Source organism: Cucurbita maxima, unplaced genomic scaffold (assembly GCF_002738345.1).
Source record: "Cucurbita maxima cultivar Rimu unplaced genomic scaffold, Cmax_1.0 Cma_Scf00003, whole genome shotgun sequence".
Classification (NCBI taxonomy): domain Eukaryota; kingdom Viridiplantae; phylum Streptophyta; class Magnoliopsida; order Cucurbitales; family Cucurbitaceae; genus Cucurbita; species Cucurbita maxima.
The window spans coordinates 1,952,104-1,975,006 of NW_019272019.1; the positions used below are offsets into that span (position 1 = coordinate 1,952,104).

General features: G+C 37.1%; 1 protein-coding gene across 2 annotated transcripts; it reads left to right on the forward strand.

Annotated features, from left to right (window-relative positions):
• Positions 1-3,858: 3,858 nt before the first annotated feature.
• Positions 3,859-20,784, forward strand: LOC111476427 (NAD-dependent protein deacetylase SRT1). Of its 2 annotated transcripts, none has more exons than XM_023120084.1 (14): positions 3,859-4,166; positions 6,746-6,775; positions 6,853-6,945; positions 7,203-7,322; positions 10,154-10,254; positions 11,725-11,833; positions 13,269-13,348; positions 13,616-13,694; positions 14,775-14,828; positions 15,020-15,116; positions 17,243-17,325; positions 18,607-18,674; positions 18,898-19,000; positions 20,066-20,784. In XM_023120084.1, the coding sequence occupies exons 1-14, from the start codon at positions 4,068-4,070 to the stop codon at positions 20,366-20,368; spliced, it is 1,419 nt and encodes a 472-aa protein (XP_022975852.1). In that variant the 5' UTR covers positions 3,859-4,067; the 3' UTR covers positions 20,369-20,784. The 2 variants fall into 2 exon arrangements, with proteins under 2 accessions (XP_022975852.1, XP_022975853.1); XM_023120085.1 differs by lacking the exon at positions 3,859-4,166 and adding an exon at positions 5,065-5,112.
• The last annotated feature ends 2,119 nt before the right edge of the window (positions 20,785-22,903 follow it).

A 22,903-nucleotide genomic window follows, 5' to 3' on the forward strand; every position in this document is an offset into this window, starting at 1 on the left:
CTTTTACTACATTTTTCAAGTCTCTTACACATACAACATACATGGCTTTATATAGCCTCAAAATGAAACTACTAGGCATTTCAAGAATTGTAACATTCATCCTTAATGGTCATAATTAACCATTATGTAATTGTAACATAAAGTAAATAAAAAGTCCTAAAAACTCTAAATTGTAACCCACCCAAAATTTATAACAATCAAACTTTACTCTTCTTTAATGTGACATGCATTGAAACATCTTTTGATAATTTTGACAACTTTTTTCTTCACACCGTCATTGAAGTATATTGTATGATTGATGTTTTTTGGTTCATATCACAACCACTAGCAGATATTATCCACTTTGACCCGGTCCAAACAACGTGGGATCTCACAACCCACCTCATTTGGGGTCCAATGTCTTCGTTGGCACACCGCCCATAACCCAACTCTGATACCATTTGTAATAGATCAAGTCAACCACGAGCAGATATTATCTGCTTTGGTTCGAAGCTTAATGTCTTTATCGACACGCCACTCATAATCCGACTCTGATATCATTTGTAACAGTACAAGTCCACCGATAACAAATACTGCTTTGTATATAAAAACTAAGGCGAGCGGGAAATCAATAAATTTCTTTCTCTCACTCCCTTCTGTTAAACGAACATTTGTATATATAAATATTATCACAAATTTCAATAAAACTAAATAATTAATTATCTCTCATTTTCTACCTATATTCGTGAATTATTATTAAGGAGTTAATTAATGAATAATTAATACAATTAAAAACATTAAAAAAAACGGATACAATTAATTCCAAATTGATTTTACTTAAAAATAAATTAACTACAAATAATAGAAAAACCAAATGCTTCTTCCGTTATTATAAATTATTTAATAGACTAAATTTAATTTACTAATTATTATTTGATCAATTAATATTTTTAACGTGAATTAACGGATTTAATATATATTAGGAGATGAAAATTTAATTTAATTTAATCACAGTTTATTAGTCTAAAATGAAGCAAAAAATTCCCGTTTAAATAGAGTGTAACGGCCCAGATCCATCGCTAACAAATATTGTTCTTTTTGGGCTTCTCTTTAAAACACAGTCTACTACGGAAAGGTTTCCTCACCCTTATAAATGGTGTTTTGTTCTCCTCGCAACCAATGTTTTGTTCACCATCAAATGATATATTTATTAGTTATTTTAGAACTAATTTAATTTTCCTCTTCAACACATTGTGAAAGATGGAGTTAATCCTCTGAAGGTATGTGGGTAATAGGCATTGCCTTAGCCTTTCCTACTCCTGATAAGGGATGAGGGTAATTAGCACTGCAGTATTATACAGAAATTGCAAAAACCGGATAGGACAAAAAGAGGATAGGACAAAAAGAGGATAGGACGATAGAGCAAGACTTAATAAGCTGTTTCCCTGTGTCGCCTTAGAGCCAGACACCATATGATGTGTCAGTTTTCTCGTTGTTCCCCGAAGGGAGTAGACACGAGGCGGTGTGTCAGTAAGGATGCTGGGCTCTGAATGGGAGTGGATTTAGTGGCAGTCCCACATCGATCAGAGGAAGGAAAGAATGCTAGCAAGGACGCTCGGCCCCGTAGAGGGTGGATTGTGATGTCCCACATTGGTTGAAGAGGAGAACAAAACATCATTTATAAAGGTGTGGAAATCTTCCCGTAACGACGCATTTTAAAGCCTCGAGGGGAAGCTCGAAAGGAAAAGCACAAATAGGAGAATATCTGCTAGCAGTTACTTACCGAATGAATGAAATAGAGGGAAGGTTTCATTTCAGGAAAAAATATTTATTAATTTTACAGGAAAAAATTTAAAATTTGTGAAAAATTAAAGTTTAGAAACCTATTAGACACTCTTGATTAAAGTTTAGAAACCTATTAGACACTCTTGAAAATTTAAGGATCAAATATATATGGATCTCAAACGTCGAGTTTGAACGTTTAAGGACTTATTAGACATTCTTGAAAATTTAAGGGTCTCAAAGGCCATATTTAAAAGATCAAATAGATTCAGATCTCAAACGTCAGATTTAAAAGTTTAAGGACTTAGTAGACACTCTTAAAGATTTAAGGATCAAATAGATACAGATCCCAAACGTTGGGTTTGAAAGTTTAAACCTATTAGACACTCTTGAAAATTTAAGGATCAAATATATATGGATCTCAAACGTCGAGTTTGAACGTTTAAGGACTTATTAGACATTCTTGAAAATTTAAGGGTCTCAAAGGCCATATTTAAAAGATCAAATAGATTCAGATCTCAAACGTCAGATTTAAAAGTTTAAGGACTTAGTAGACACTCTTAAAGATTTAAGGATCAAATAGATACAGATCCCAAACGTTGGGTTTGAAAGTTTAAACCTATTAGACACTCTTGAAAATTTAAGGATCAAATATATATGGATCTCAAACGTCGAGTTTGAACGTTTAAGGACTTATTAGACATTCTTGAAAATTTAAGGGTCTCAAAGGCCATATTTAAAAGATCAAATAGATTCAGATCTCAAACGTCAGATTTAAAAGTTTAAGGACTTAGTAGACACTCTTAAAGATTTAAGGATCAAATAGATACAGATCCCAAACGTTGGGTTTGAAAGTTTAAACCTATTAGACACTCTTGAAAATTTAAGGATCAAATATATATGGATCTCAAACGTCGAGTTTGAACGTTTAAGGACTTATTAGACATTCTTGAAAATTTAAGGGTCTCAAAGGCCATATTTAAAAGATCAAATAGATTCAGATCTCAAACGTCAGATTTAAAAGTTTAAGGACTTAGTAGACACTCTTAAAGATTTAAGGATCAAATAGATACAGATCCCAAACGTTGGGTTTGAAAGTTTAAACCTATTAGACACTCTTGAAAATTTAAGGATCAAATATATATGGATCTCAAACGTCGAGTTTGAACGTTTAAGGACTTATTAGACATTCTTGAAAATTTAAGGGTCTCAAAGGCCATATTTAAAAGATCAAATAGATTCAGATCTCAAACGTCAGATTTAAAAGTTTAAGGACTTAGTAGACACTCTTAAAGATTTAAGGATCAAATAGATACAGATCCCAAACGTTGGGTTTGAAAGTTTAAAGACTTATTAGACACTCTTGAAGATTTAAGAATGAAATAGATGGAGATCTCAAACATCAGGTTTAAAAGTTTACGAACTTATCAGACACTTTTAAAAAATTAAGGATAAAATAGATACAAATTTAAAATGCAAGTTTAAGAACTTATTAGACATTACTGAAAATTTAAGGATCGAATAGTCAAACGTCGAGTTTGAAAGTTTAAGGACTTATTAGACACTACTGAAAATTTAAGGATCAAATAGATAAAGATCTCAAACGTCAAGTTTGAAACGTGAAGGACCTATTATACACTTTTAAAAATTTAAGAATCAAATCGATACAAATCTTAAACGTCTGGTTTGAACGTTTAAAGATCTATTACACACTTTTGAAAATTTAAGGATAAAATAGATACAGATCTCGGGTTTGAAAGTTTAAAGACCTGCTAGACACTTGTAAAAATTTAAGAATGAAATGGATACAAATCTCAAACGTTTGAAAGTTTAAGGACCTATTAAACACTTTTGAAAATTTAAGGATCAAATCGATATAGATCTTAAACGTCTGATTTGAACTTTAAGGATCTATTACACACTTTAAAAAATTTAAGGATAAAAGAGATACAGATCTCAAAGTCGGATTTGAAAGTTTAAGGACTTATTAAACACTCATTAAAATAATTTAAGGACCAATCTGCAAAAAAAAAATGCAATTAAGAAACAAAAAATCTAGAAATGAAAAATCTTGAAACAAAGATGGTTTCAAATTCACTAAAATCCCCTTTTGCATATTTGGGGTCTCCCAAAAAGAAGCTTATGCTTGAAGTACTTGGGAGCATATCGAGGGGCGGAACAAGAGGGGTCCTGACTTTCGTGTCTGGAGCTTCTCTTTGATCATCTTAGCTTCAGCTTCTGGGGGCGAAACTAAGAGAAAGTGGGTCAGCACAGGCAGCACAGACAGCACAGACAGCACAGACACCATGTCTCTGGGTTACGCAGAGAAGCTTTCGTTCATAGAAGACGTTGGAAAAGTGGGAATGACAGAACATTTTGACCCACCTCACGTTTTAGAAGAAAAGGTTGATTATCTCCTTTTTCATTGTTCTTTGTGCTATTTCGTTTGTCGGGATTGCGATCTTCTGCAATTTCAGTGCCGATCATTGTTATTTGTGTCTGGTTTTTGAACACATACATGTTTTTTTATGGTGCATTTTCGAAGCAGGGCTGTCTTGAAGTTTTTAATTGTACGATAGCGTGTTATTCACGAGATCTTGAAGCCATGATATGCATTTTGTGTTGATTTCAAGTTGCTTTGTGGGTAATTGAACTGATGTTTGTAAATCCGTATGAAGGGAAATGCAGATTCTTCTCTAGGCAAGAACATCTATGTTTGGCTTAGTTAAAGCATGCAATGGAGTGCATATATGAATTCATTTGAAATAGAATAAGTTTCCATAGCTATCTACTTGATTGAATGATCTTGTTGTTTTGTGATGAACACTGTTAACTTTAAAGTGATCTGTGTGTTGGGGGGATGAGCAAACTTGAAGGGCAGTTCCCTTTTAATTTGTGAAATGGTGTCTCTCACATTGGTTAGATCCTTAAGAACAGGAATGTTTTACTTGCCTCCAAATGTTTATGGAGGTTTCCTCTGGAAGAGACGGTGGTTTAAAATCAGCCCAATTGAAGTGGTATTGCTCTTGCGGCTGGATTTTGGGTCAACGTAATCTTGCCACTTCAAGAGGCCCTTGGAGGTCAATTTTTCTACATTCAAGTTTAAATGGTGCCTCCCTATGAGATGTTAGAGGCCATTTTCGAGCTGCTAGGTGATGTGGAGCTTCATGGTAATGCTAGAATTCTTTGGGTTAATGTGCTGAATCTAGTGATAGCTCTTCTTTGGAGAGTTCGGTCTGAAAGAAACGAGGCTTTTCGAAGGGGAAAAAACAAATCAAGATTTTTTTTGGGGAGAGAAACAATAGATAGTAAATGGGTCGATTTGAAAATAATTGAATTGCTCTGTACCTGGTGATTTCTTCTTCCTATACTACTTGTAATTACTCTTTTATCTAGATTTATGCCAACTGGGAAGCTTTATAACCTTGAGGAGAAGCCCGAAAGAGAAATCTCAAATAGGATAATATTTGCTAGTGGTGGGCTTGAGCTATTACAAAGGGTATCAGAGCCAGACACCGGGCAGTGTGCCAGCGAGGACGTTGAGCTCCCAAGGGGGGTGGATTGTGAGGTCTCACAACGAAGCATTACTTATAAGGGTATGAAAACTTCTTCGTAGTAGACGCGTTTTAAAACCTTGAGGGGAAGCCTAAAAAGGAAAGCTCAAAGAGGACAATATTTGCTAATGGTCGGTTTCAGTTGTTACAATTGTAAAAAACAACAAAAGAAGCTTCTTTGTCTTCAAATGTCCTTTGATTCCTTCCAAATTCAAAAGCCCATAAAAGCACCCAGTTAAGCACATGAAGATGGTTTACCCTCCAAATTTGATTGATGGAATTATGATTAACTTGTTTTCGTGGTTGCTAATCGGTGAAAGCTCAATATCTCTTTTTGTACCTATACAGTCTTACACCAAGATACAACTTTGTAAACAATATTGTCGAAAATTTTTGTGTAGGTCTGTCTTTTCTGCAAATATTCTCTGATTTCATTCTTTCCACATATTCCAAGAGAAAGCCATGATGAAGATTTTCCATAACCGGGCTTTTTCGTTCTTGAAAGGACGTTACATTAAGGTCATATCAATATCTCTTTTTGTACCTATACAGTCTTACACCAAGATACAGCTTTGTAAACAATATTGTCGAAAAGTTTTGTGTAGGTCTGTCTTTTCTGCAAATATTCTCTGATTTCATTCTTTCCACATATTCCAAGAGAAAGCCATGATGAAGATTTTCCATAACCGGGCTTTTTCGTTCTTGAAAGGACGTTACATTAAGGTCATATCAATATCTCTTTTTGTACCTATACAGTCTTACACCAAGATACAGCTTTGTAAACAATATTGTCGAAAAGTTTTGTGTAGGTCTGTCTTTTCTGCAAATATTCTCTGATTTCATTCTTTCCACATATTCCAAGAGAAAGCCATGATGAAGATTTTCCATAACCGGGCTTTTTCGTTCTTGAAAGGACGTTACATTAAGGCCATATCNTCAATATCTCTTTTTGTACCTATACAGTCTTACACCAAGATACAGCTTTGTAAACAATATTGTCGAAAAGTTTTGTGTAGGTCTGTCTTTTCTGCAAATATTCTCTGATTTCATTCTTTCCACATATTCCAAGAGAAAGCCATGATGAAGATTTTCCATAACCGGGCTTTTTCGTTCTTGAAAGGACGTTACATTAAGGCCATATCCAAAAATTCCTTTACCTCCCTAGGAGATGTGAGACACCATCCGAATATATTGAGAATCGTTGTCCAGAAATTCTGAGTGTATGTAGAACAAGAATGGATAGGGGATATGAGAGAGCGAGGAGAGAGTACAACTATATGCTTTCACCTATTTGACGTTTTCTCATAAATCATTGTCCTAGGATTTCTTATTATTTGACTGTTTTTTCTGAGCTATTCTTATTAATTAAGTTCATTATATGGTTTAAATATTAGATTTTTGGTATTTTAACATCGATTTGTTTGTGGCAGATTGAGCGACTAACTATGATGATACAAAAGGTATAAATCTATTTTATTTAACTTATTTGTAGATTCTTGCTAAGCAATCTCTTGAGAAACTTTGTTTGTAATTGCAGAGCAAGCATCTAGTGGTGTTTACGGGTGCAGGAATATCGACCTCTTGTGGCATACCTGATTTTCGAGGTCCTAAAGGAATATGGACTCTTCAGGCGAGTTATATCTCTACGCTATGTCTAATAAGATACCTTTGAGGCTCGAGCAACCTTTTTTTATCTGGATTTATTAAATTATGAAAATCAAGTTGATATTTTCTAATGTTTTTTTATCATGTAATATTTTAAAGATCCTAGTCCATTGGTACTACATCTATCAAACGCATGAAGTGTTTTCGTCGAAAATTTCTTTTCTTGCCTTCATTATTTTGGCTTATAAACAAATGAATTCGTAACACGATAAAATTTTTCAGCGTGAAGGTAAAGCCTTACCAGAAGCGTCACTACCATTTCATCATGCAGCGCCGAGCATGACTCATATGGCTTTGGTTGAGTTAGAGAAGGCTGGTATATTGAAGTTCATCATTAGTCAGGTAGTGCATATTTTTTTCTCATCTATGGGTGCTATGTTAACATATTGAGACCTCTTTTTTATGTATATATTTTCTATAAAAGGACTAGCTGAGGACAGTCGTACTCAAGTCGGTATTTTCTATAAAAGGACTAGCTGGAAAGGGTGCGATTTCTGCCTCATTAGTTGAGTGATAAATATTTATAAGTTCTTTCAAAGAAATGGAGGAATATCAAAGTCAAGTTTTTTTAAGCTCGACAACAAATGGGGGTGAGATGATTTGAACTTGTGACTACTTGGTCGATAGAATATGCCTTAACGAGTTGAGGTATGTTCAGTTTGTCATAAGTGTGTATAAGACCATCCTTGGAGGTAGGGGTGCAGAGACAACCAGGAGGTTTGCCTAGAAGCAGCCACCCTTGAAAGAAGCCAATTTCTTAGAAAGTTCTTTCAATCCAGGGAAGGTTGATTGACAAAAGAGACTAAGGCCGCCTACCTGGTGGGGGCGGCTCCTAAGGTATTGTCTCTTATAAAAAACCTAGGTGTTGGCTGAAAAGATGAGAGAGGTTTCCAAGTACGATTTCTAGGTATCGAGGAGCATTGTGGTTGTAAGATAAACTCTAGATGAGGTTCTTATTGCAATCAAAGTCACTAAGGATAATAAAGAAAGGAATAAGGAGGGGTCATTTGAAAAAGAAAGGTCAAGCCATGTATTTCTTTTGATTCTTTGAAAAAGCAAGGGGGTTATGTGTTCGAACACAAGACCTTTTGGACTGATGGGTGATTAAAGTTGGTATCAGAGCATGAGGTCTTGTGTTCGTACCCCTATAATATCCAATTCTTCCCAATATTGACTTCCATTTGTTGTGCCCTAAGCTTTGAGGAGTGTCAAAGTATAGATATAATTAAATTTACCGTAGCTCTAAGAAGCATAGACATGGGATCGGAGTCAAGACACTAGGATTTAAGGTCATTTCTTCAAATGAGAGTAACCCTTAGAAGTAAGGTCAGGTTGCTTTCTTTGTGCAGCAACGGCAAGTTAAGGTACTATGGATTTGTTATAGCACCACCATTTCACAATATACATTTTGTTTGGGAAAGCTAGTCTTGGGATCAGAAAGATACGTGGTTGACTTGATTCTCTTATAGTCGGATGTTTCCGTGAACAGTAAGCAGTGATCTCCCCACGTTGTACTTCTAAGGGAGGGTATAAGATAGCGGAAGGCTTTATCATGCACTTTATCATGCACTTTATCATGCACTTCTGGGACCTGAGACCCTTCTTAAGAAGTAGGACACAAACACGTTTTTTTTTAAATATATAAAACGTATGTGTCTAACTAAACTCCAATTTTTAGCTTTTCCTGAAAAAAATAAATCCTCGAATAGAAATTTCCAATGATGCACTTCCTGAACATGTGCATCTATCCTGGGCTCAATATCTGTTGATGGTGCATATTTTGGAGCATATCCACACATGAGAGCCAAGCCTGCATTATATGGTCAGAATCTTTTTTGAAACCATCAGAGAAAAATGATAGGAAACTCCGAAAAAAACTACGCTCCACATTGTCCAGAATGTCATTCAGCTTTTCCCATACAGCATCGAAGCGGAATGATGCAACCAATCTCATTGCTTTTGCCAAACCAAGTAGTGCAGAATGTTGATCATCAGAGACATAAAGTTCATATCGATTGCTGAAAGCATTTCGAAGAGATAAACCCAATTCGTGTCCTGAATCACATCCAAAGATTCTGCAAGAAAATTGCTAGGAAGCTAACAAAAAGCTTTAAGATCACTTAGGCGAAGACGTTAGAGAGATAGCGGTAGACATTTGAGAATTACACCATTCCTGATGAAATTGACGAGCGGAAAAGTGACTTTGTCCGAGAGAGAATACCAACTTTTTAAAACCTCTAAGACGAAGACCTTGCTATCAATCCACAAGAAAAGCAACCCTCCGGATCGAACAAGTGGTACCGCAAAGCCCAAAAGATGACTTTGGAACTTGTTTCTTGAAAGAGCAGCAACATGTCAGGGCACTGGAGAAGAGGGGGAAAAAACCCTTCAGATTAATGCTATTAGAACAGACTCGCAGACCTCTAATATCCAAGATTATCGGGATACAAGATGGACAAAGAGCCTACTGTGAAACCTTTTGACCGATCACCTCGGGTTGCAAAGGAGGAATTTCACAAAAGAGGAGGCCACTGACTTCAATTAAAGAAGAGGATTGTGCGAAAGATGGAGGGACATGTATAGTGCTGTCAATTTCAACATTCTGATTTAGTTCCAATTCTTCCTTTGATTTCAAAGCTTTCTTACATGAAACAAAGAGACAAGATCGTCTACAAAGAAGTCTTCGGTAACAATATCATCCAAAAAACGAACCATTAGGCTGCTGGTCAAGCTCCTCACTACTTAAATTGACCTCATACTCTGTCATCAAAATCAATAGAACTGGGGACAATTGAGGGGATGCACCGTCTTTGGATGAATTAAACAATTCCATCCAGCCCAATAGTACAATGACTTGGTACGAAAGCCTGGGACACTTTCTTGTGTTTTGTGGGTTTGGAAGTACGGAATCATTTGTTCTTTGGCCGTTATATGCTTTGGCTTAGATTACGTTAGATTTTTACAAACGACTCGAAAAGTAATCTCCTTCATAATTTGGTTGGTCCTCCTTTGCCTTCAAGATTTCTTCTATTATGGACTAATGGAGTCGAAGTTATCATTTCAAATACTTGGTAGAAATTTTTGAATGACATCTTTATTATACAACTTTACATGCATTCTTTACATTAAGAATTTTTTTTTTCTCGCTTGCTTACCGAGATATTTCATTATAGAATATTGATGGCCTCCATCTTCGATCTGGCATTCCAAGAGAGAAACTTGCTGAATTACATGGGAACTCGTTCATGGAAACGTGCCCTTCATGTGGAGCTGAGTAAGTTTCTATTTTATGTGTTTTTGTTTATTTCAACTTCTGATGTTCTTGTTATATGGTCTCGTTTCACTCTTTCCCGTGCATATGTTTTCTCACTCGAATAACGATCATGCTATCCTTTGAGCATTGTTGCTTCTTTTCATCAATCAGTGAAAAGTTTGTATCTTGTTAAAAAAAAAAAGTGCTATTTAGTTGAAAAGAAATAGGCAAACATTTAAGGGTATTTTTATGCATTTCAACATATTCATAATCGAACCTTGGAAATTTGTTTTGATTTTTGATATTTAGAATTGAAAAAACGAAGGGAAGCACGACTCTAAGCATCTGCGAAAATGCTGCAATTTTTATCACAAAAAAACAAGAAATAGTTACAAAATAGATTTAAATTTTTAGAACAAGAAATGAACTTTTGATCAGCTAATGGAAAGGAACAGAAAAATGTTCTAGGATACAAACCCCCATTGGAGTGAAAATGAAACGATCAAAAAGAAAAACCTTAGGAGGAGAAATTAAAGCAGCCAAATTCGTAACAATGTCATCTAATTGTGTTCAAACCAAATTTTAAGTGGGAGCTTTGACACGTTAATTCGGACCAACTAAACCTGAGGCTGCAAATAAGGCCCATGAGGTAGTTGAGTGAAGTAGTCTTTAGAATCACTATAAGTCGAAGAAGCCGAAAAGAAAATGGCCAATGATCCATTGAAGAACCAAAAATTCTTGGATTTGGAGCTTCCACGTAGAAGACAAGAAAGAACAAAGGAGAGTGTAAGATCCCACATTGGTTGAGGAGGAGAACGAAACACCCTTTTAAGAGTGTGGAAACCTCTCCTTAGCAGACACATTTTAAAAACCTTGAGGGGAAGCCCAAAGAGGACAATATCTGCTAGCTATGGACCTGGGCTTGGGCTGTTACAAATGGTATCAGAGCCAAACATCGGGCGATGTGCCAGCGAGGAGGTTGTTCCCCAAAGGGGGTAGACACGAGGGGGGTAGATTTGGTGGGGTCCCACATCAATTGGACAAAGGAACGAGTGCCAACGAGGACGCTGGACTCTGAAGGAGGGTGGATTGTAAGATCTTCCACATTGGTTGGGGAGGAGAACGAAACACTCTTTATAAGAGTCTAGCAGATGAGTTTTAAAAACCTTGAGGGGAAGCCCGAAAGGGAAGGCCCAAAGAGGACAATATTTGCTAGCGGTGGGCCTGGGTCATTCCGAAATGAATGGTTAATGATTTCTTCTAAAAGAAAATAATTCCTTTCTTTTGCTGTCGGTTGACAAATTATTCTGTAGTGCTCCCTTTTCTCAAAAATAGATAATATATTTTTTTTATAAATCTGGAATACTATTCTGTTAACTAAAAAATGAATATTGTTATCTTTGGCCACTGCTGTTTTGTTGCTTCCATATTTGTGAATGAGTGGTTTTTTCCCCTTACCCGTTGGTTATCTGACTCTAAAATATTCTTAAGGTATTTGAGGGATTTTGAAGTAGAAACTATCGGATTGAAAGATACTTCTCGGAGATGTTCGGATGCCAATTGTGGAGCTAAACTAAGGGATACAGTTCTCGACTGGGAGGTACTTTTCTTATTGGCTGTCTTGCATTTTTTAAATATAAAGAACGAGTCTAGGTAGTAAATATTTTTAGCGTACTCACGGTTCTTTCGTATTTTATATATTTTCAAGGTTTGTTTCAGTTAGTTGACAAATTTAGTATTCTCAGTCTTTAGAATTCTTATCTCTTTGGTGGTTTGTTTCAATTTTTGTGTTCTGTTCTGTTTATAGCTTCCACATCAATGTGGATCATAGTACAAATGGAAGATTACTTGAAACTTTGGCTTTCCATGGAATTCTAATTTGGAAGTCGAGGAAGTGTTTGGTTCTTTTTCAAAATCTTTATACTTCTGATGTTGGTCAAGACTCGCTTTTCTAGGGGCTCCATTGGAACCTCTTCCAACTTTTTTGGGAGTTTGGATTGAGAGACCTTTTGAAGAGGAGGCCGCGTGCAAAGTAGCTAAACAGCTTGGTAATTGAAAGTCTCTGAATCCTTATGGTGTGACGAAAGAATTTTTGTAACGGCCCAAGCCCACCACTAGTAGATATTATCCTCTTTGGGTTTTCCCTTGCTTCCCCTCAAGGTTTTAAAACGCGTCTATTGGGGAGAGGTTTCCACATCCTTATAAAGAATGCTTCGTTCTCGTCCCCAACCAATGTGGGATCTCGCAATCTACCCTGCTTTAGAGCCCAGCGTCCTTGCTGGCACTCGTTCCTTCTCCAATCGATGTGTGACCCCCCTAATCCACCCCCTTTGGGGCCTAGTGTCCTTGCTGGCACACCGCCTCATGTCCACCCTTTTCGGGGCTTAACCTTCTCGCTGGCACATCGCCCGGTGTCTGGCTCTGATACCTATTTGTAACGGCCCAAGCCCACCGCTAGCAAATATTGTCCTTTTTGGGCTTTCTCTTTCGAGTTTCTCCTCAAGGCTTTAAAACGCGTCTACTAGGGAGAGGTTTCCACACCCTTATATAGAATGCTTTGTTCTCCTCCCCAACCGATGTGGGATCTCATAATATTTGTAATGGCCCAAGCCCACCGCTAGCAGATATTGTCCTCTTTGAGCTTTCCCTTTCGAGCTTCCCCTCAAGGCTTTAAAACTCGTCTACTAGGGAGAGGTTTCCACACTCTTATAAAGAATGCTTCGTTCTCCTCCCCAACCGATGTGGAATCTCACCATTCTTGAAAACATGTAACATTTTGATACCAAATGTAATTTAGTTATTCCACGAGTTTTCCAAAACTGATTTGTTGCAGTCATGCGAACAAGATTTATATCCGTCTTATTCCAAAGATCACTAGAGCTTCTGAGATAAATAACTTAAAACCTATCAGCTTGGCCACTTCCTTCTGCAAGATTATAGCAAAGATTTTAGTCGACTGTCTTAAGGAAGTACTATCTCTTATATAGCTAACCATGATTGTCTGTTTATGACATCTGAGCCCTGTATAAATGCAGGATGCATTGCCTCCGAAGGAGATGAATCCAGCTGAGAGACACTGCAAGATGGCTGATATTGTATTGTGTCTAGGGACAAGGTAAGTAGAGCATCTCTTGCTATGCGATGACATTTTTTAACTTGTGAATGTGGTCGTTTCGAGTTTTAAACAAAAAAAATCTGGTTTTAACTACTTTGTTAGCTGAAATAAGCACGTTTCTATGTCCTTTTCATGTGATGAAACTAAACTATTGTGCTCGTATAGTTCTATCATACGGTTGTCTGTAAAGCATCTTTCGTGCATACGATGAAAATTTATATTTGTGGGATCTTTTTGGATGGTCATAGGTATGATTACTATGTGCAGTTTGCAGATCACTCCAGCATGCAACCTTCCTCTAAAAGCACTTCGTGGCGGGGGGAAAATTGTCATCGTTAATCTTCAGGTATTCGATCTCTTATTTCAAGCGAATATAGGGCTTGCCCTCTATTTTTGTTTTTTTTTTCCTGATGAATTTTATTAATATTATTATTAGGAAAATTGCACAAACTACCCCTGAATTATGGGATTTGTTACAATTGCACGAAGAATCCCTGTATTTTAAAGGTGGTTTGTGCAATTTCCCTTATTATTATTATTATCTTTATCTTGGTAGATAGAAAGTCAATAAATGATAAGCTTTAAGACAGATTTGTGTCCAAGCCCACCGTTAGTAGATATTGTCCTTTTTGGCTTTCCTTTTCGGGTTTTCCCTCAAGGTTTTAAAACGCGTCTGTCAGGGAGAAGTTTTCACACTCTTATAAAGAATGTTTAGTTCTCTTCCCCAACCAATGTGGGATCTCACAATCCACCTCATTCAGGGCCTAGCGTCTTTGCTGGCACTCGTTCCCTTCTCCAATTGATGTGGGACCTCCCAATCCACCCATCTTCGGGACCTAACGTTCTTGCTGGCACATCGCCTCGTGTTCGCTCCCCTTCAAGGCTCATTCTTCTCGCTGGCACATCGTCCAGTGTCTAGCTTTGATGTCATTTGTAACAACCCAAATCCACCACTAGCAGATATTGTCCTCTTTTTTCTTTCCCTTCCGGGCTTCCCTTAAAGGTTTTAAAACGCGTCTGCTAGAGAGAGGTTTCTACACCCTTCTATAGAATATTTCGTTCTCCTCCCCAACCGTTGTGAGATCTCACAAATTTGAGGCATACCTCCTTTAGTTGTTCGATGAGAGAACACGTGTACTACCATAAAGAAAAAACAAGATCACTTGGGTGGTCTTTGAACTTCATAACCTTTGGCTCTTTCTTGGGGTAAATTTTATGCCCCTTTCGTTACTTACAGTTAAAGTTCTCTTTGTTACTTCCTCGTTTTGGTGCTTGACCTTCTTCCTTGTCCCATCTATATTGTATTGTCGTGCATATCATTCGGGTAAACCTGCGATAAACAATAACGTACGGATATCGTCTTGTAATTAGGCATAAACTGAAGTATTATGATCATAATGAAATTGTTGTTTGCCTTTTCTGACAGAAAACACCAAAGGACAAGAAAGCAAGTTTGGTTATCCATGGTCGTGTCGATAAGGTATTGTTTTTTCTAAGCCCAATGAAGACAAGAACTACATTTTGGTAATAATATCATTTATCTTCAATACCAAGCAAAATAAAGTTGTATTCATGCCATTTATCTCATTTGAATTTGACCATCATACTTTAAACACTATATCATAAATTTATTTTATTTAATATCTTTCTTGTTCGATCGAACTGTCATAGGTCATTTCGGGCGTAATGGAGATCCTAAAGATGCAAATTCCCCCGTTTGTTCGAATTGATCTTTTCCAGATTATACTTTCTCAAGCCTTGAGTCTTGGTAATTCCTCTTAAATTTGTTCTTATTGTATTGCATTGCATGTCTGTAACGACCCATACCCACATTGGTTGGGGAGGAGAACAAAACATCTTTTATAATGGTGTGGAAACCTTCCCCTAGCAAACGCGTTTTAAAGCCTTGAGGGGAAGCCCGAAAGGGAAAGCCTAAAGAGGACAATATTTGCTAGCGGTGGGCTTGGGTCGTTACAATGTCAGTTAAAAATGCATTAGTAGGCTTGAAAAGGGAATGCCGTTAGTCTACTAGATCTCTGCCTTAAGTTACGTTAGTCTACTGTTTATATTTATAGAGTAAGCATTCGCATATGATACTTCTTCCTTATCTATGAGCAAAAATCCTTATGCAAAGAAAGAAATCTGGTAGCTACCATCTTTTTGTTGCTTTCTAGCTTTCCATGTGTAATAGCCTATGCCCACCGCTAGTAGATATTGTCAGCTTTGGTCCGTTACGTATTTCCGTGAGCCTCACGGTTTTAAAATGTGTCCGTTAGGGGGAGGTTTCCACACCCTTATAAAAAATGCATCATTCTCTTCCCCAACCGATGTGGAATCTCACAATTCACCCCCTTCGGGGTCCAGCGTTCTCCCTGGCACACAGCCCGGTGCCTGGCTTTGATATCATTTGTGATATCCCAATCCACCCGCTAGTGGATATTGTCCGCTTTGGCCCGTTACTTATCGCCGTTAGTCTCACGGTTTTAAAACGCGTTCACTAGAGGGGGGTTTCCACACCCTTATAAAGAATGCTTTGTTCTCTTCCCCAACCGATGTGGGATCTCACACCATGTCTTTTTCCGACCATGCTTTAGAATGTTAATTTTTTATTATTAGACTGAGAAAAGGAGCCATCGTCTAATATACATATTGTTTCCTATAAGAAGAAGAAGAAAAAAAAAGAAAAAAAAGAGGCATGTCTCTTCCCTTTGAATTGAGATTTGCTAGTGTCACACAACACACCTGAGCTACTGGATTTAAGGTTTCATAGATGCGTGAGAATAAGGTTGTTGTGTTTGGTTGTGCATGAGAATGTCATCAAAACATTACGGAAACAAGTTATGTTTGTATTATTTTATGAAGTTAATGATAATAACCTTATATATAATTTTAATAGGCTCTAATTAATAGAAACAATAGAAAATAAAATAGACTAAAAGACAATTCATACTTTTGTTAGGGAATAGAATACATTATTCCCATGGCCATCCTCATGAACCTCGAACCAAACAAAGATATCACAAACCCTTGCCTATCCCCATTCCCAAATCCGTGACATCAAACGGGCCTTAATGACCAAAATCTTTTATCATTCATATGTTCATATTGTTCTTGTTGTGTAGTTCTGTGGGATCCCACATTGGTTGGGGAGGAGAACGAAATATTCTTTATAAGGGTGGGGAAACCTCTCCCTAGCAGACGCGTTTTAAAAACCTTGAGTGAAAGCCTGAAAGGGAAAGTCCAAAGAGAATAATATCTGCTAATGGTGGGCTTGGGTCGTTACAAATTGTATTAGAGCTAGACATCGGGAGATGTGCCAGCGAGAAGGCTGAACCTCAAAGGGGTGTGGACATGAGGTGGTGTGCTAACAAGGACGTTGGGCCCGAAGGGAGGTGGATTGGGGGGGTCCCACATCGATAGGAGAAGGGAACGAGTGCCAACAAAGACGCTGGGCCCCGAAGGAGGGTAGATTGTGAGATCCCACATCGGTTGGAGAAGAGAACGAAACATTATTTATAAGAGTGTGGAAACCACTCCCTCGCAGACACATTTTAAAAACCTTGAGGGAAAACTCGAAAGAAAAAGTCCAAAGAGGACAATATTTGCTAGCGGTGAGCTTGGGCGGTTACAAGTTCAATTACGCTGGTTTCTCCCTGTGACATGAAAGGTCAATTCTCTTGTGCTACAAATAGGAATTATGTTACTTGAATCATTTGATTGTCTATTCTGCGAGGACAAATCCCTTTTGATTCTTTCATTCACTTTTGAAATGTTGGAATGATGTTTTCTTATATTCTTTTCACATCTATTGGAAGCAGTGATACCCATGGGTTAGAATGCCTTATAATATATACTTTATAATCACAAATTCAACCCTTTTTTTCTCTTTTGCAGACAAGAAATTTGTCAACTGGACACTTCGAATATTAAGTGTGCATGGACAGAAAGCTACATTGCCATTTATCAAATCTGTTGAGGTGATTTATCTAAAATCATTGCGCGTATTTTCCTTTATATTGGCACTTGAATTCCAATCGTGATAGTTGAGTACTCGTGATCTAGAAATTTGGTCACGGTTATAGTTGTCACGCACTTCTTTTTGTACGACTGACCTCTGATTAGCCAAGGTGTGGGTTTCAAGCCTCTAGGTGGGTGCTTACTGCTTAATTAGAGGAGATCCTTTTGTGTCCTGAAGCTAATGTCGGAGTGTTCGAAGTCGGATTGTAAAATAATGGAGTGGGACGTATTGCCATGAATAAACATAAAAAAGCCTAGACATTCTAGACACTTTGGTGTTATTGAAGGCTTGTTTGTTAGTCGTGTCTAATTCTTTTTTTTCTATTTTTAAACGTACCAAGAATTTTGTTAGGCTAGACATATGAAGGAAGAAGAATCTTGCAAGTTGCTCTTGTGGCAAGATTGAGATCCTACGTTTGTTGGAGAGGGAACGAAGCATTTCTTATAAGAGTGTGAAAACCTCTTCCTAGCAAACGCGTTTTAAAAACTTGAGGAGAAGCTCAGAAGGGAAAACTCAAAGAGGACAATACCTGCTAGCGGTGGGCTTGGGCAGTTACAAATAGTATTAGAGCTAGACACTGTGGTGTGCTAGCGAGGACGCTGGGCTCCAAGCAGGGTGGATTGTGAGATCCCACATTGGTTGGAGAGGGGAACAAAACATTCCTTATAAGGGTGTGAAAACATCTTCCTAGCAGACGCCTTTTAAAACCTTGAAGGGAAGCCCAGAAGGGAAAGCCCAATGAGGACAATATCTGCTAGCGGTGAGCTCGGGTAGTTACAAATGGTATCAGAGCTAGACATCGGGCGGTGTGCCAGCGAGGACGCTGGGCCCCCAAGGAGGGTGGATTGTGAGATCCCACATTGGTTGGAGAGGGGAACAAAGCATTCCTTATAAGGGTGTGGAAACATTTCCCTAGCATACGCGTTTTAAAACCTTGAGGGGAAACCCATAAAGGAAAAGCCTAAAGAGGACAATATTTGCTAGCACAGTTACAAAAGGTATTAGTTAGAGCTAGACACCGGACGGTGTGCCAGCGAGGATGCTAGGTCCCCAAAGAGGATGGATTATGAGATCCCACACTGGTTGGAGAGGGGAACGAAGACCCTCAAAAGGCTTAATGTGTGTTAAGTCATGAGCATAATGCAAGTAGATTCTAACAAACTGTCCTATCCACTCATCTCTATCGATCATTTTGGGATAATCGTAACCGACGTAGTATCACTCGACCGCATTCTCCCAGGTTTCGTTCTTGGATAATCAAGATTTCAAATCAGCCACTTTAGAGAGCCAACCGTTTCTCCTTAAAAGGTACTTTTACGTTCTTCGTTCTTCGTTCTTCAAGGTATAACATGAAACTATTTAGAACGTTATTACTTTCGGGTATGTTAAATGCTATTTAATCTCACGGGGAAACAACACGACTCATTTGGCACGTCAAATGGTTTATCAATGGGTTGGTTTTTTTGGTTGAATGTTCCACTCTGGTTTCAATGATGTTTAACTCATTCCTTTTACATTTGGTATTTATCAGAAGAACAGTAAAGGAAAAATCATTTGAATTGGTTTTGAGGCTCAACTTCAGCGAAGGGTGTGGTAGCTCGCATGTTGAAGTTAATATCCCTGTTGATTTTAAGGTAAGAAATAAAAAACCTTAGTCTATCATTAACAACTCTGTTCTTTGTGTTTTTTAACTTTTATTGAGAAAAAGCTTAAGAATAAAAGGTGTGAGATCTTGCATTGGTTGGAGAGGGGAACGGAACATTCCTTAAAAGGGTGTGGAAACCTCTCCCTAATAGATACGTTTTAAAATCGTGAGACTCACGACGATACGTAACAGGCTAAAGCGGACAATATATGCTAACAGTGGGTTTGAGCTGTTGCAAATGGTATTAGAGCCAGACATTGGGCGGTGTGCCAGTGAGGATGTTGGACCCTTTAGGGGGGTGGATTGTGAGATCCCACATTGGTTAGAGAGGGGAACGAAGCATTTCTTATAAGGGTGTGGAAATCTCTCCTTAGTAGACACGTTTTAAAACCATGAGGCTGATGGCGATATGTAACGGGCCAAAGTGTACAATATATGCTAGTGCTGGGTTTGAGCTGTTGCATATGGTATCAGAGCCACACACCGAGCAGTGTGCCAGCAAAGACGGTGGACCATTAAGGGGGGTGGATTGTGAGATCCCACTTTGGTTGGAGAGGGGAACGAAACATTCCTTATAAGGGTGTGGAAATCTCTCCCTAGTAAACACGTTTTAAAAACGTGAGGCTGACGGCGATGTAACGGGCCAAAACGATCAAATATTTGCTAGCGGTGGGTTTGGGAAGTTGCAAATGATAGTAGAGTCAGACACTAGGCGATGTGCCAGCGAGGACGCTAGAACCCCAAGGAGGTGGATTGTGAGATCCCATATCGGTTGGAGAGGGGAACGAAACATTCCTTATAAGGGTGTAGAAACCTCTCCCTAGTCAATGCGTTTTAAAACCGTGATAAACTGCTCGAGTCTAATCTTCCCTCCAAAATAGCTTTCTAAGGATATTACACGTCAACTAGTAAACCATAATCCTTGATTAGTGGCATTAACTATGATTAAAGATCATGATGCAACATTCTTTACTGTTCTTCAAATTGCTTTGAATAATTACAAGATTTTGAAACAAAGTTACGATCAATCACTGTTACTCTTATTGCTGTGCAGGTCTCTGCAGATTCTTTGAATCTCGATAAGGAGGTCGTTTTTCGGAGACTAAGAGACGAGGCAGTTCAAGACTTCTTCTGTGGAAAAAATGCAGTTATCGAGCGAAAATCCATCCCGTTCCCAAAGAGCGAGGTCACGGTATATGCCACTGTTACCAATGTTATTAGGTACACCCAAGACTTGAAAACGTTAGCTATAGATTCACTTAGTAACGGCAATATGAAACGACAACTAGCAAGTGTAAATGGTTCTGCAATATCTAGGAAGCGGTCGAGACGACCGAAGCGAAAATCTAGATATTAGCATGAACGCTGTACATATTTCGTCGTTTGATGAATCGCTGAAAAAAAAAATGATATCACATCGGGATTGGGTGGATTTTGTTAGATATGACACTCGGGTCTCGGGACGTGACATAGTTAGAACCGTTATTGATAGGAATCAACTAACCGTTCTAAGTTGAAAGACTTTGGAAGCCATATATGGTATATAGGTCATGTGTGAAGTATATTGGTGGCTGCTGGTAAATCATGTTCATAGCTTTGGGATTATTGGTACCTCGAGCTAGTACGTTTTGGGGCTCGGTTGGATACTCGATGATTTCGGATACTAATTCGTGTAGTTATTCGGATTCGTGTAGTTACTGGCAAATGCTTATCGATACTTGATACTAGAAATTGATATGAAACTTTGAAACGTTAATAGGCTCTCTGTCGAGATGATTCTTGTTCGGTTTCGTTTGAATGACTTATGTAGCTTTGTTGTATGTATTGATTTTGTGTTTGAAAGAACACCATGTCTTTCCTCTTGTAGGACTTGGGCTCTAGAGATGTCCATAGGATAGGGCGAGTCAGGGACGGGGAAGCTTTTCCCGCTCCCATCCCTGCTATTTATTTCATTCTTTATCCTCGCAAAAATTTTATTTATTTTTACAGGAATCGAGTTCTAGACGGATAATTTTTCTCGGTTTATTATTCTTTTAGAAAAATAGTTATTTTAAAGTTTCTATTTTTTAATATAATTTTTCTTTAAAAAAATGTTTTAAAAAATCCTAATAAATCAATATATTTTAAATATGACCACGAACACAATTTTTTAAAATTTAAAATTTTAATATTATAACATAGTTTTTAATTTAAAAAATGTATAATATAATCTTTAATTTAAATATTATAATTAGAGTCTCAAAATTAATTAATTTATATATTATATATATATACAAATGGGGCCGTGATTTAAGCGGAGGCAGGGAATATAATCCCGTCCTCGTCTCCATTTATCTCATGAGAAAAACACGTTTCCCACTCTCTCTCTAGCTTTGTTCCCTTCTTCAATCGATGTGAAATTTCACAATCCAATTTCTCGGGACCCAATGTCCTCGTTGGCACACTGCCCAGTGACCTTCCAACTGATGTGGGATCTTGATAAGTCGAGAACAAGGTGGCGATGAGGAGGGTGTCTCGTCTCGCTTTTAGTTTTTATTTTTAAAATATAGATGATTTTATATTATCTGTATCATAGCGTCCTCAACTAGCTAAGATAAAAATACATGTCTTTTTTGTTCATAAGCATTTTGTTTATAAACTCGACATGTGTTCTTCCACGTAGCTTTTGTCGTTGTCGTCGTCTTCCACCTCAAATCCGCCGTCTCCGCCGTAAACGACGCTGCTCGGCCACACCTATCTCATGCACCATATGTCAATTAGGAGATGATCGTGTGGGATGGGAACAATGAATTTCTCTATCTCTGTTCTATAGTCGCCACTTATTTCATTCTTCATTTATTAAATTTTTTATTTATTTTTGTTCGGAATAGGACAAAGTGAATTTATAATAATCTCCCGATGTTTTTTTCTTATTTTTTATTTAAAAAATTGTAAAAAAAAAAAAAAAAAACTTCATTAATTAATATATTTCATAAGAAAAAAAAAATAATGTTAAGTTTTTAATTTAAATAATTTAAATATTCCGATAGATTTTATTTCTTTAAATAATTTAAATATTACCATTAGAATCTTATTCTAATATACATAAGAGACGTAAATAGATCAAAAATCAAATCTAAATAATTTTGTTAAAGATTTATTTATATTAAAAGAATAACGTTTGTTGGATGAAAGTCTCACATGGGCTGATTTAGGGAATGATCGTGGGTTTATAATCAAATAATAGTCTCTCGATTGGTTTGAGATCTTTTGGGAAAACCGAAAGCAAAGTTAGGAGAGTTTATCTTCAAAGTGGACAATATCATATCATTATGGAGATTCGTGATTCATGTCAATCCTCAAATATCCTTCGAGGCTAGCCGACGTAGGACTTTCATCCAACACTTTCCCGAACAAAATACACCATTTGTTCTAATATCTAACTTGGAGACTCACCTAATTTAGATCTATTTTAAAATATTCCATTATATTTGGAAAATATTATGTATTTGAAATTAATAATAGAGGCAATGTGCAAACACGTCTAAATTATGTTCCTAATTTCTCTCTCTTATACATTAATTACTTTTAAATAATAATATCAATTATACATTTTACAAATATTTTTTGAACAAGATTTCAAAAAAAAAAATTAATAAAATTTCAATTATACCCTCGTTATAAACTTTGAGAATAATGCAATTTTTAAAATTAAAATTTTATGAGTATTTAATTAAAACACGAAGTTTTAAGAATATTTTTATTAATTTAATTAAATATAAAAAAAATTCAAAATCCCATAATTGAGACATATTTTAAAACTTTAGAATATTTTATATAAATTAAAGTAAGTCAAGTCTGCATCAACAATGCTCATCAACTAACTAACCCGAAATCTTTGTAGTTATTAATT

Coding starts and splice junctions, on each gene's coding strand:
- LOC111476427 (XM_023120084.1), top strand. CDS start 4,068: ATGTCTCTGGGTTACGCAGAGAAGCTTTCGTTCATAGAAGACGTTGGA. Junction 13,695..14,774: donor TTGTCATCGTTAATCTTCAG/GTATTCGATCTC, acceptor CTTTTCTGACAG/AAAACACCAAAGGACAAGAA. Junction 18,675..18,897: donor CAACCGTTTCTCCTTAAAAG/GTACTTTTACGT, acceptor GGTATTTATCAG/AAGAACAGTAAAGGAAAAAT.